The 14,152-nt window shown below is 38.8% G+C and overlaps 1 protein-coding gene across 14 annotated transcripts in view; it reads left to right on the top strand.

Annotated features, from left to right (window-relative positions):
• The window catches only part of ABCB11 (ATP binding cassette subfamily B member 11), a 223,665-nt gene that overhangs the window by 136,004 nt on the left and 73,509 nt on the right, over positions 1 to 14,152 (top strand). For all 14 annotated transcript variants that reach the window (XM_073218733.1, XM_073218736.1, XM_073218739.1 and 11 more), the window contains 2 exons: positions 2,686 to 2,796; positions 4,756 to 4,881. In XM_073218733.1, coding sequence (XP_073074834.1) covers positions 2,686 to 2,796; positions 4,756 to 4,881 — 237 coding nt within the window. The remainder of the gene's footprint in view (positions 1 to 2,685; positions 2,797 to 4,755; positions 4,882 to 14,152) is intronic.

The raw sequence follows: 14,152 nt of genomic DNA on the forward strand, positions 1-14,152 counted from the left end.
ACATTATGGTTACTAGACTCCCCCTATTATCAAGTCCCCCCACATACTCCATTACAGTCACTGTCCATCAGCATAGTAAGATGCTATAGAATCACTACTTGTCTTCTCTGTGTTATACTGCCTTCCCTGTGTACTCCCTCTGCTACATTATGTGTGCTGATTGTAATACCCCTTTTACCCCTTCTCCCTCCCTTCCCACCCATCCTCCCCAGGCCCTTTCCCATTGGTAACTGTTAGTCCATTCTTAGGTTCTGTGAGTCTGCTGCTGTTTTGTTCCTTCAGTTTTTGCTTTGTTCCTACATTCCACAGATGAGGGAAATCATTTGATACTTGTGTTTCTCTGCCTGGCTTATTTCACTGAGCATAATACCCTCTAGCTCCATCCATGTTGTTGCAAGTGGTAGGATTTGTTTTGTTCTTATGGCTGAATAATATTCCTTTGTGTAGATGTACCACATCTTCTTGATCCATTCATCTACTGATGGACACTTAGGTTGCTTCCATTTCTTGCTTATTGTAAATAGTGTTGCAAAAAACATAGGGGTGCATCTGTCTTTTTGAAACTGGGCTCCTGCATTCCTAGGGTAAATTCCTAGGACTGGAATTCCTTCGTCAAATGGATTTCTATTTTGAGTTTTTTGAGGAACCTCCAAACTGCTTTCCACAATGGTTGAACTAATTTACATTTACACCAGCAGTGTAGGAGGGGTCCCCTTTCTCCACATCCTCACCAACATTTGCTGTTGTTTGTCTTTTGGATGGTGGCCATCCTAACTGGTGTGAGGTGATATCTCATTGTGGTTTTAATTTGCATTTCTCTATGATTAGCGATGTGGGGCATCTTTTCATGTGCCTGTTGGCCATCTGAATTTCTTCTTTGAAGAGGTGTCTGTTCAGATCCTCTGCCCATTTTTTAATTGGCTTATTTGCTTTTTCTTTGTTGAGTTGTGTGAGCTCTTTATATAACTTGGGTGTCAACCCCTTATCAGATATGTCATTTATGAAAGTATTCTCCCATACTGTAGGATGTCTTTTTGTTCTACTGATGGTGTCCTTTGCTGTACAGAAGATTTTTAGTTTGATATAGTCCCACTTGTTCATTTTTGCTTTTGTTTCCCTTGCTAGGGGAGATATGTTCATGAAGAAGTTCCTCATGTTTATGTCCAAGAGATTTATGCCTATGATTTTTTCTAGGAGTTTTATGGTTTCATGACTTACATTTAGGTCTTTGATCCATTTTGAGTTTACTTTTGTATATGGGGTTAGACAATAATCCAGTTTCATTCTCTTACTTGTAGCTGTACAGTTTTGCCAACACCTGCTGTTGAAGGGGCTGTCATTTCCCCATTGTATATCCATGGCTCTGTTATGGTACATTAATTGACCATATATGCTTGGGTTTATATCTGGGCTCTCTAGTATGTTCCATTGGTCTATGGGTCTGCTCTTGTGCCAGTACCAAATTGTCTTGATTACTGTGGCTTTGTAGCAGAGCTTAAAGCCAGGGAGCATAATTCTCCCCGCTTTATTATTCCTTCTTAGGATTACTCTGGCAATTTGGGGTATTTTTCCATTCCCTATGAATTTTAAAACTACTTGTTCCAGTTCGTTGAAGAATGTTGTTGATATTTGGATAGGGTTTGTATTAAATCTGTAGATTACCTTAGGCAGGATGGCCATTTTGACAATATTAATTCTTCCTAGCCAAGATCATGGAATGAGTTTCCATTTGTTAGTGTCCTCTTTGATTTCTCTTAAGAGTGTCTTATAGTTTTCAGTGTATAGGTCTTTCATGTCCTTGGTTTGGTTTATTCCTAGGTATTTTATTCTTTTTGATGCAATTGTGAATAGAATTGTTTTCCTGATTTCTCTTACTGTTAGTTCATCATTAGTGTATAGGAATGCCACAGATATCTGTGTATTAATTTTGTATGCTGCAACTTTGCTGAATTCAGATATTAGTTATAGTAGTTTTGGAATGGAGTCTTTAGGGTTTTTTTATGTACAATATCATGTCATCCGCAAATAGTGTCAGTTTGACTTCTTCTTGACCAATCTGAATGCCTTTTATTTCTTTGTTTTGCCTGATTGCTATGGCTAGGACCTCCAGTACTATGTTGAATAACAGTGGGGAGAGTGGGCATCCCTGTCTTGTTCCCAATCTTAGAGGAAAAGCTTTCAGCTTCTCACTGTTCAGTATGATGTTGGCTGTGGGTTTGTCATATATGGCCTTCATTATGTTGAGGTACATGGCCTGTATACCCATTTTGTTGAGAGTTTTTATCATGAATGGATGTTGAATTTTGTGAAAAGCTTTTTCTGCATCTACGGAAGTGATCATGTGGGTTCTGTCCTTCTTTTTGTTGATGTGGTGAATGACGTTCATGGGTTTTCTAATGTTGTACCATCCTTGCATCCTTCTCTATATGTCTGATAAAATTCAGTGGTGAATCCATCCAGTCCAGGGGTTTTGTTCTTGGGTAGTTTTTTGATTACCCATTCAATTTCTTTGCTGCTAATTGGTCTGTTTAGATTTTCTGTTTCTCCTTGGTCAGTCTTGGAAAGTATTTTTCTAGGAAGTTGTCCATTTCTTCTAAGTTTTCCAGATGAATGATCTTTTTGATGTATTTTTGAATTTGCTTGCTAATATTTTGTTTGTTATATCCCTTTTATATTCTACTCCAGAGACCTGTCATTGACTGCATGTCAGAAGATGGTTACAAATTGGATCGAGTTAATGGTGAAATTGAATTCCATAATGTGACCTTCCACTATCCTTCTAGACCAGAGGCAAAGGTAAGTGCCAATCTTATCCCCAGGAACAGCAGAATTTTCTTCTTTAATGGTTGATTTTCAGTGCCACAAATTACCTGTTCTGAAGGATGACTCAGTTTCCAGGAAAAAGGACCAGCAGCACATTTCTCTAGAAGTATCCTAGTATGTTATTCTCAGGCAGCAAACCACATCCTCTGTGACAACAATAATCCCCAAGTCCCTCTCGTAGGAACAGTCTGTCAGCACCTTCAGATTAAGTAACTGTGTGGTGCTCTTTTGAAATGAGAGCCCTTTCACTGTGACCACAAGCTGAGGAAACTGCAAGGCACTCAGAACAATTAAGAAGCACAACTGTGTCAACCAGCTGCTCAGAGACTTCAGAAGGCAGAACACTGAGTGGGCATGAAGCTGCAAAGGCGGGCTGTGGTCTGGAGCTTTTTTGTACTCCCCATCTGTAGGTTCACAATGGTCCCTATATCAGTCCTTGGAAGAAAGGTAGTCATAGGATATCATGCTCGTGTGCCTTGTACTAGGTGATTGTCCAGGACACATGGTGAATAAAATTAACTTCTCCTGCTGAGCAAGTATCTTTAAAGGCAGTTTACTCCATAGGAAAATTAAGATCTACTCTCCCTGAATGAATTTTCTTTGAAATGAGACTTATTCTTCATATTTAACAGATCTGCCCTTTCTTAATATATGTTACCCTCCACACAACTAAATCCCATGCAACTTAATTCTGACACTACATACCTATAATGTAATGTACTGTAAAGTATATACACACATGCATGCATACACACATATATCATACATATATAATAGAACATAAGTAAATATATATTCTGATTATATTTCTGAAGTATTTTTGTATTAATGTTGTATACCACATGTGTATGTAAACATGAAGTATTATATATAAAAGTACTTTGTTAAATATAAATCACAAGGTAATACTCACTTAGTAAAGATTTTTGAATGGATGGCCAAACCTTCTTTATAATATCTGTTCAGTACCAGCTTGTAATAGTTGTTCAACAAATATTGGTTGAATTTAAGCAGATTTACTTCATTTCTGTTTTATTTTCTATTCCCAATACCAAGTGTTTGCTTTAACAAAATCTTCTCACTTAGACTCATATATGTCTTTCATTCATACCATGAGGATGTGTTTAGCCTTGCTGGGCACCTCACTGTGAAGGGCTGTAATGTTAAAAGACACACTCTAAGCCTGCCTTCCATGGGAGAGATTACAGGCCAATGTAGTCCAGTAAGTGAAAATGTATTTGCAAGCCTAACTCTCTAGTGTGAAATGAAAGACGTGTGAGGGTTTTTTTTGTCAAACAGAGGATCCCAAATCACCTTTACATAATAAGCACAAAATCACCACTGAGTTGGTGAAAATATCCAACAGCTGGTTACAAATTAGCTTCTTGCTCTTCCTTTTCTGGACTTACCAGCATTCAGTCTCTACTTTTAATAGTGCTTTGTACTTGGCAAACACACCACAAACGTTTGTTAGGTAAAGTTATTCAAATATGTTTGCACACAATACAAATATATGACAAGTTAAAATTTGCAAATTGGTTTATTGTTAATCTTTGGTTAGTAAATTAGTATTTTATTTCTACCTTAATAACTGTCTTCCCTTAACTAAATTGGAATAGTCTCCTTGATGTGTCCCAGTACATCAGAGGTGTTTTAAATTAGATTTTGGAACATACTATTAAAGTTGGCATGGTTTATTTACTTCAACAGTGTTAGCACACACCATTTTATTTGCTGGTTGCAGCTATTGGTTTATTAATAAATAACTTCCTAAATGCTAAGACCTCATCCTAGGCATTGTTTTCTAATGTGCTGGTTATTGATGAATATTGCTTTGTGGGCGTAAGTAAACACACAGTGTCCTCACAAAGCATCCTAACTTGTTGCCTAATTGCTGACAATCTGATCACTGTTTTTTACTCTTCTCTACAGATTTTAAATAACCTCAGCATGGTCATTAAATCAGGGGAAATGACAGCTTTGGTAGGACCCAGTGGAGCTGGGAAAAGCACAACCCTGCAGCTCATTCAGCGATTCTACGACCCCAGTGAAGGCATGGTGTGTGTCTTTCAGGAACCTCTCAATATATGTGAATGGGAGAGTGCAAATGGTGACATGCAAAAGGCGGTATATTGGTCAAACACTACATACACTGAGACGATCCTGACGCACACATAGCTGACTTGATGATTTCTGACTGAATTGACTGGACTAATTCCCTGCATGGTGGCAATGTGTGATGAATAACTAGCACACCAGCTCAGTGATGTAACTGAACTTGCAGATACATTCAAAATAGTATCAGTGCCTTAGCAGTGAACTAACATTTCTGTTTATTTCTTTGTTTTGTAACAAAATTGATACTGTTCTAATGTTTTCCAAATGCTAAGTATAGGAAAGCTTACCTAGCTAGAATGAAGAGGGAACAGCTTTTGATGACTGCCTCAAGAAATTTTACATAATTTCAAAAGTACTTGATCTTCTTTTCCTGTGTTTATTTGACTATGAACATAGATTGAAACTAAGAAAATAAATATAAAAACTGTCATTTTTAAAATCACATGTCAATTACTTTATAAAAATGATTACTTATTTTCATAGCGACACCCAAAGGTAAATATGACCATTTTTCAAATAAGGAAGCAGGGTCAGAGAGATTGAGACTTTTCCCCAGTTTGAACTCAGGTTTATTGGATGCCAAAGTCTATGTTCTTTTCACACTCCATTAATCATTCTCTTCAACATTTCCTTCATGCCTTGATTTAAATTCCTTTGATGATATATATTTTTTGTTATCATTAATCTACAATTACATGAAGAACATTATGTTTACTAGACTCCCCCCTTCACCAAGTCCTCCCCATAAACCCCATTACAGTCACTGTCCGTCAGTGTAGTAAGATACTGTAGTATCACTACTTGTCTTCTCTGTGTTGCACAGCCCTCTGCATGCCTCCCCCCACATTATACATGCTAATCATACCCCCTTTCTTCTTCCCCGCCCTTATCCCTCCCTTCCCACCCATCATCCCCAGTCCCTTTCCCTTTGATAACTGTTAGTCCATTCTTGGGTTCTGGGATTCTGCTGCTGTTTTGTTCCTTCAGTTTTTCCTTGTTCTCATACTCATATGAGGGAAATCATTTTATACTTGTCTTTCTCCACCTGGCTTATTTCACTGAGCATAATACCCTCTACCTCCATCCATGTTATTCAAATGGTAGGACTTGTTTTCTTCTTATGGTTGAATAATATTCCATTGTGTATATGTACCACATCTTCTTTTCCTAAAAAATTTTATTTTGGTATCATTAATCTACAATTACATGAAGGACATTATGTTTACTAGGCTCCCCCCTTCACCAAGTCCCCCCCACATCCCTGTTCACAGTCACTGTCCATCAATATAGTAAGATGCTGTAAAATCACTACTTGTCTTCTCTGTGTTGCAGAGCCCTCCCCGTGCCCCACACACACTACACATGCTAATCGTAATGCCCCCCTTTTTTTCCCCACCCCTATCCCTCCCTACTCAACCGTCCTCCCCAGTCCTTTTACCTTTGGTAACTATTAGTCCATTCTTGGGTTCTGTGCTTCTGCTGCTGTTTTGTTCCTTCAGTTTTCTTTTGTTCTTATACTCCACATATGAGTGAAATCATTTGGTACTTGTCCTTCTCCACCTGGCTTATTTCACTGAGCATAATACCCTCTAGCTCCATCCATGTTGCTGTGAATGGTAGGATCTGTTTTTTTCTTATGGCTGAGTAATATTCCATTGTGTATATGTACCACATCTTCTTTATCCATTCATCTACTGATGGACATTTAGGTTGCTTTCATATCTTGGCTATTGTAAGTAGTGCAGTGATAAACATAGGGGTGCATTTGTCTTTTTCACACTGGAGTGCTGCATTCTTGGGGTAAATTCCTAGAAGTGGAATTCCTGGGTCAAATGGTATTTCTATTTTGAGCATTTTGAGGAAACTCCATACTGCTTTCCACAATGGTTGAACTAATTTACATTCCCACCAGCAGTGTAGGAGGGTTCCCCTTTCTCCACAACCTCGCCAACATTTGTTGTTGTTTGTCTTTTGGATGGAAGCCATTCTTACTGGTGTGAGATGATATCTCATTGTGGTTTTAATTTGCATTTCTCTGATGAAAAGCGATGTGGAGCATCTTTTCATGTGTCTGTTGGCCATCTAAATTTCTTCTTTGGAGAACGGTCTATTCAGCTCCTCTGCCCATTTTTTAATTGGATTATTTGCTTTTTGTTTGTTGAGGTGTGTGAGCTCTTTATATATTTTGGATGTCAACCCTTTATCAGATCTGTCATTTACGAATATATTCTACCATACTGTTGGATACCTTTTTGTTCTATTCATGGTGTCCTTTGCTGTACAGAAGCTTTTCAGCTTGATATGGTTCCATTTGTTCATTTTTGCATTTGTTGATATGGTTCCATTTGTTCATTTTTGCATTTGTTTCCCTTGTCTGGGGAGATATGTTCAAGAAGAGGTCACTCATGTTTATGTCTAAGAGATTTTTGCCTATGTTTTTTTCTAAGAGTTTTATGGTTTCATGACTTACATTCAAGTCTTTGATCCATTTCGAATTTACTTTTGTGTATGGGGTTAGACAGTGATCCAGTTTCATTCTCTTACATGTAGCTGTCCAGTTTTTCCAGCACCATCTGTTGAAGAGACTGTCATTTCCCCATTGTATGTCCATGGCCCCTTTGTCAAATATTAGTCGACCATATATGTTTGGGTTAATGTTTGGAGTCTCTATTCTGTTCCATTGATCTGTGGCCCTGTTCTTGTGCCAGTACCAAATTTTCTTGATTACTATGGCTTTGTAGTAGAGCTTGAAGATGGGGAGTGAGGTCCCCCTCCCACTTTATTCTCCCTTCTCAGGATTGCTTTGGCTATTTGGGGTCTTTGGTGTTTCCATATGAATTTTTGAACTATTTGTTCCAGTTCATTGAAGAATGCTGTTGGTAGTTTGTTAGGGATTGCATCGAATCTGTATATTGCTTTGGGCAGAATGGCCATTTTGACGATATTAATTCTTCCTAGCCAGGAGCATGGGATGAGTTTCCATTTTGTTAGTGACCTCTTTGATTTCTCTTAAGAGTGACTTGTAGTTTTCAGGGTATAGGTCTTTCACTTCCTTGGTTAGGTTTATTCTTAGGTATTTTATTCTTTTTGATGCTATTGTGAATGGAATTGTCTTCCTGATTTCTCTTTCTATTGGGTTGTTGTTAGTGTATAGGAAAGCCACAGATTTCTGTGTGTTAATTTTGTATCCTGCAACTTTGCTGAATTCCAATATTAGCTCTAGTAGTTTTGGAGTGGAGTCTTTAGGGTTTTTTATGTACAATATCATGTCATCTTCAAACAGTGACAGTTTAACTTCTTCTTTACCAATCTGGATTCCATGTATTTCTTTGTTTTGTCTAATTGCCATGGCTAGGACCTCCAGTACTATGTTGAATAACAGTGGGGATAGTGGGCATCCCTGTCTTGTTCCCGATCGTAGAGGAAAAGCTTTCAGCTTCTCACTGTTCAGTATGATGTTGGCTGTGGGTTTACCATGTATGGCCTTTATTATGTTGAGGTACTTGCCCTCTATACCCATTTTGTTGAGAGTTTTTATCATGAATGGATGTTGAATTTTGTCGAATGTTTTTTCAGCATCTATGGAGATGATCATGTGGTTTTTGTCTTTCTTTTTGTTGATGTGGTGGATGATGTTGATGGATTTTCGAATGTTGTACCATCCTTGCATCCCTAGGATTAATCCCACTTGGTTATGGTGTACGATCCTTTTGATGTATTTTTGAATTCGGTTTGCTAATATTTGTTGAGTATTTTTGCATCTACGTTCATCAGGGATATTGGTCTGTAGTTTTCTTTTTTGGTGGGGTCTTTGCCTGGTTTTGGTATTAGGGTGATGTTGGCTTCATAGAATGAGTTTGGCAGTATTCCCTCCTCTTCTATTTTTTGGAAAACTTTAAGGGCAATGGGTATTATGTCTTCTCTCTATGTCTGATAAAATTCCAAGGTAAATCCATCTTTCCTGAGGGTTTTGTTCTTTGGTAGTTTTTTTATTACAGCTTCAATTTCGTTGCTGGTAATTGATCTGTTTAGATTTTCTGCTTCTTTCTGGGTCAGTCTTGAAAGGTTGTATTTTTCTAGGAAGTTGTCCATTTCTCCTAGGTTTTCCAGCTTGTTGGCATATAGGTTTTCATAGTAGTCTCTAATAATTCTTTGTATTTCTGTGGGGTCTGTCATGATTTTTCCTTTCTCGTTTCTGATTCTGTTGATTTGTGTTGACTCTCTTTTCCTCTTAATAAGTCTGGCTAGAGGCTTATCTATTTTGTTTATGTTCTCGAAAAACCAGCTCTTGGTTCCATTGATTTTTTATATTGTTTTATTCTTCTCAATTTTATTTATTTCTTATCTGATCTTTATTATGTCCCACCATCTGCTGACCTTAGGCCTCATTTGTTCTTTTTCAATTTTGATAATTGTGACATTGTACCATTCATTTGGGATTGTTCTTCCTTCTTTAAATATGTTTGGATTGCTATATACTTTCCTCTTAAGACTGCTTTTGCTGTATCCCACAGTAGTTGGGGCTTTGTGTTGTTGTTGTCATTTGTTTCCATATATTGCTGGATCTCCATTTTGATTTGGTCATTGATCCATTGATTATTTAGGAGCGTGTTGTTATGCCTCCATGTGTTTGTGAGTCTTTTTGCTTTCTTTGTACAATTCATTTCTAGTTTTATGCTTTTATGGTCTGAAAAGTTGGTTGGTAGGATTTCAATCTTTTGGAATTTACTGAGGCTCTTTTTGTGGCCCAGTATGTGGTCTCTTCTGGAGAATGTTCCATGTGCAGTTGAGAAGAATGTGTATCCTGTTACTTTTGGATGTAGAGTTCTGTAGATGTCTATTAGGTCCATCTGGTCTAGTGTGTTGTTCAGTGCCTCTGTGTCCTAATTTATCTTCTGTCCTTTGGAGTGAGTGTTGTGTTGAAATCTCCCAGAATGAATGCATTGCATTCTATTTCCTCCTTTAATTCTGTTAGTATTTGTTTCACATATGTTGGTGCTCCTGTATTAGGTGCCTATATATTTATAATGGTTATATCCTCTTGTTAGACTGAGCCCTTTATCATTATGTAATGTCCTTCTTTATCTTTTGTTACTTTCTTTATTTTGAAGTCTATTTTGTCTGATACTAGTATTGCAACACCTGCTTTTTTCTCTGTGTTGTTTGCATGAAATATGTTTTTCCATCCCATGACTTTTAGTCTGTGCATGTCTTTGGGTTTGAGGTGAGTCTCTTGTAAGCAGCATATGGATGGGTCTTGCTTTTTTATGCATTCTATTACTCTGTGTCTTTTGATTGGTACATTCAGTCCATTTACATTTAGGGTGATTATTGAAAGGTATGTGCTTATTGCCATTGCAGGCTTTAAGTTTGTGGTTACCAAAGGTTCAAGGTTAGCTTCTTTACTATCTCACTGTCTAACTTAACTCACTTGTTGAGCTATTATAAATACGGTCTGATGATTCTTTATGTCTCTCCCTTCTTATTCCTTCTCCTCCCAGGTGTTCTGTTCTCTTTTTAGGACTGCTCCCATCTAGAGCAGTCCCTGTAGGATACCCTGTAGAGGTGGTTTGTGGGAGGCAAATTCCCTCAACTTTTGCTTGTCTGGAGATTGTTTAATCCCTCCTTCATATTTAAATGATAATCATGCTGGATACAGTATTCTTGGTTCAAGGCCCTTCTGTTTCATTGCATTAAGTATATCATGCCATTCTCTTCTGGCCTGTAGGGTTTCTGTTGAGAAGTCTGATGATAGCCTGATGGGTTTTCCTTTGTAGGTAACCATTTTTTTTTTCTCTGGCTGCCTTTAATACTTTCCTTGTCTTTGATGTTTGCCATTTTAATTATTATGTGTCTTGGTGTTGCCCTCCTTGGATCCCTTGTCATAGGAGTTCTGTGTACCTCTGTGGTCTGAGAGGCCATTTTCTCCCCTAGTTTTGGAAAGTTTTCAGCAATTATTTCTGCAAAGACGCTTTCTATCCCTTTTTCTCTCTCTTCTTCTTCTGGTACTCCTATAATGCGGATATTGTTCCGTTTTGATTGGTCATAGTTTTCTTAAAATTCATTCCTGGAGATCCTTTTATCTCTCTCAGCATCAGCTTCTCTGTGTTCCTGTTCTCTGTTTTCTAGTGCATTAATGGTCTTTTGCATCTCGTCCATTCTGTTTTGAAGTCCTTCCAGAACTTGTTTTATTTCTGTTTTCTCCCTCCTTAGTTCCTGCATATTTCTCTGCAAGTCCATCAGCATGGTTATGACTTTTGTTTTAAATTTTTTTCAGGAAGACTGGTTAAATCTATCTCCCCAGGTTCCTTCTCGGGGGAAGATGTAGAATATGTCGAAGCTGTGTGAGTTAGTCTTGTCTGGATCAAATTTTTTTGCCTTTTCATGTTAATAGGTGCAGTGGTATGCTATTGATGCATCTACCAGCTGGGAGAGTCAAGCCTCTTTCCACTTGGCTCCTGGCCTTTCTTTACTGGGACAACTGTGACCCCTAGTGGCTTGTGTTGGGCAATTGCATGTAGACTGGGTCTCTGTATCTTGCCCGGCCAGTATGGAGGAAGCTCCCTTGCTGTGGGTGTGGCCAGCCTCAGACTGCAGCTCTGCTCTGGTGGGGCCCCGGAGGGATAATGGACTGAGGGGCTCTTTGGCTGTTTACCTCCATGAGGGGTCTCAGAGCTGTTGCCCAGGGGGTTAGTGCACCTGGAGTTCCCTGGAATTTCCAGCTGTTGGACTGTGACCTGGGATGCTTCCATCCAGCTGTGCAGTCCCTGTCCCTTTAAGACTTTCAAAAAGCACTCGCTTTTCTTTGTCCCAGGGGCACTGGCTTCGGGACCCGCTCATAGGTCTTACTATCCTGTTTCCCTAGATTCCAGAACCCCACGCATGCACTGTCTGTGCTCTGGTGTGGATGGCTAGGGCTGGGTGTTCAGCAGTCCTGGGCTCCCTCTCCCTCCCCTCTCCTCTCCTCCTGCTGGGAACTGGGGTGAGGGGTGTTTGCTTCCCGCCGGGCTGCAGCTTGTATCTTACCCCTTTCACCAGGTGCTGGGTTCTCACAGGTGTGGATGTAGTCTGGCTGTTGACCTGTGTCTTCTGGTCTCTCTTTTAGGATTAGTTGTATTTGTTGTATTTTCAAAAATATATATGTTTTTGGGAGGAGATTCCCACTATCCTACTCATGTCACAATCTTGGCTCTGGATCCACATCTTCTTTATCCATTCGTGTACTGATGGACACTTAGGTTGCTTCCATTTCTTGACTATTGTAGGTAGTGCTGTGATAAACATAGGGGGTGCATCTGGCTTTTTCAAACTGGAGTGCTGCATTCTTAGGGTAAGTTCCTAGAAGTGGAATTCCTGGGTCAAATGGTATGTCTATTTTGAGCATTTTGAGGAACCTCCATACTGCTTTCCACAATGGTTGAACTTATTTATATTCCCACCAGCAGTGTAGGAGGGTTCCCCTTTCTCCACAACCTCTCAAAATTTGTTATTGTTTGTCTTTTGGATGGAAACCACTCTTACTGGTGTGAGGTGATATCTTATTGTGGTTTTAATTTGAATTTCTCTGATGAAAAGCGATGTGGAGCATCTTTTCATGTGTCTGTTGGCCATCTGAATTTCTTCTTTGAAGAACGGTCTATTCAGCTCCTCTGCCCATTTTTTAATTGGATTATTTGCTTTTTGTTTGTTGAGGTGTGTGAGCTCTTTATATATTTTGGATGTCAAGCCTTTATCGGATCTGTCATTTATGAATATATTCTCCCATACTGTAGGGTACCCTTTTGTTCTATTGATGGTGTCCTTTGCTGTACAGAAAGAAGCTTTTCAGCTTGATACAGTCCCATTTGTTCATTTTTGCTTTTGTTCCCCTTGCCGGGGAGATATGTTCAAGAAGAGGTCACTCATGTTTATGTCTAAGAGATTTTTGCCTATATTTTTTTCTAAGAGTTTTATGGTTTCATGACTTACATTCAGTTCTTGGAACCATTTCAAATTTACTTTTGTGTATGGGGTTAAACAGTGATCCAGTTTCTTTCTCTTACATGTAGCTGTCCAGTTTTACCATCACCATCTGTTGAAGAGACTGTCATTTCCCCATTGTATGTCCATGGCTCCTTTATCATGTATTAATTGACCATATATGTTTGGGTTAATGTCTGGATTCTCTATTCTCTTCCACTGGTCTGTGACTCTGTTCTTGTGCCAGTACCAAATTTTCTTGATTACTATGGCTTTGTAGTAGAGCTTGAAGATGGGGAGTGAGGTCCCCCTCCCACTTTATTCTCCCTTCTCAGGATTTCTTTGGCTATTTGGGGTCTTTGGTGTTTCCATATGAATTTTTGAACTATTTGTTCCAGTTCATTGAAGAATGCTGTTGGTAGTTAGTTAGGGATTGCATCGAATCTGTATATTGCTTTGGGCAGAATGGCCATTTTGACGATATTAATTCTTCCTAGCCAGGAGCATGGGATGAGCTTCTATTTGTTAGTGACGTCTTTGATTTCTCTTGAGTGTCTTATAGTTTTCAGTGCATAGGTCTTTCACTTCTTTGGTTAGGTTTATTCCTAGGTATTTTATTCTTTTTGATGCAATTGTGAATGGAATTGTTTTCCTGATTTCTCTTTCTATTGGCTCATTGTTAGTGTATAACAAAGCCACAGATTTCTGTGTGTTAATTTTGTATCCTGCAACTTTGCTGTTTTCTGATATCAGTTCTAGTAGTTTTAGAGTGGAGGAGTCTTTAGGGTTTTTTTATGTACAATATCATGTCATCTGCAAATAGTGACAGTTTAACTTCTTCTTTACCAATCTGATTTCCTTGTATTTGTTTTTGTCTAATTGCCATGGCTAGGACCTCCAGTACTATGTTGAATAACAGTGGGGATAGTGGGCATCCCTGTCTTGTTCCTGATCTCAGAGGAAAAGCTTTCAGCTTCTCGCTGTTCAGTATGATGTTGGCTATGGGTTTTTTCATATATGGCCTTTTTTATGTTGAGGTACTTGCCCTCTATACCCATATTGTTGAGAGTTTTTATCATGAATGGATGTTGAATTTTGTCAAATGCTTTTTCAGCGTCTATGGAGATGATCATGTGGTTTTCATCCTTCTTTTTGTTTATGTGGTGGAAGACGTGGATGGATTTTCGAATATTGTACCATCCTTGCATCCCTAGGATGAATCCCACTTGGTCATGGTGTATGATCATTTTGA

Source organism: Manis javanica, chromosome 12 (assembly GCF_040802235.1).
Source record: "Manis javanica isolate MJ-LG chromosome 12, MJ_LKY, whole genome shotgun sequence".
NCBI classification, from domain to species: Eukaryota; Metazoa; Chordata; class Mammalia; order Pholidota; family Manidae; genus Manis; species Manis javanica.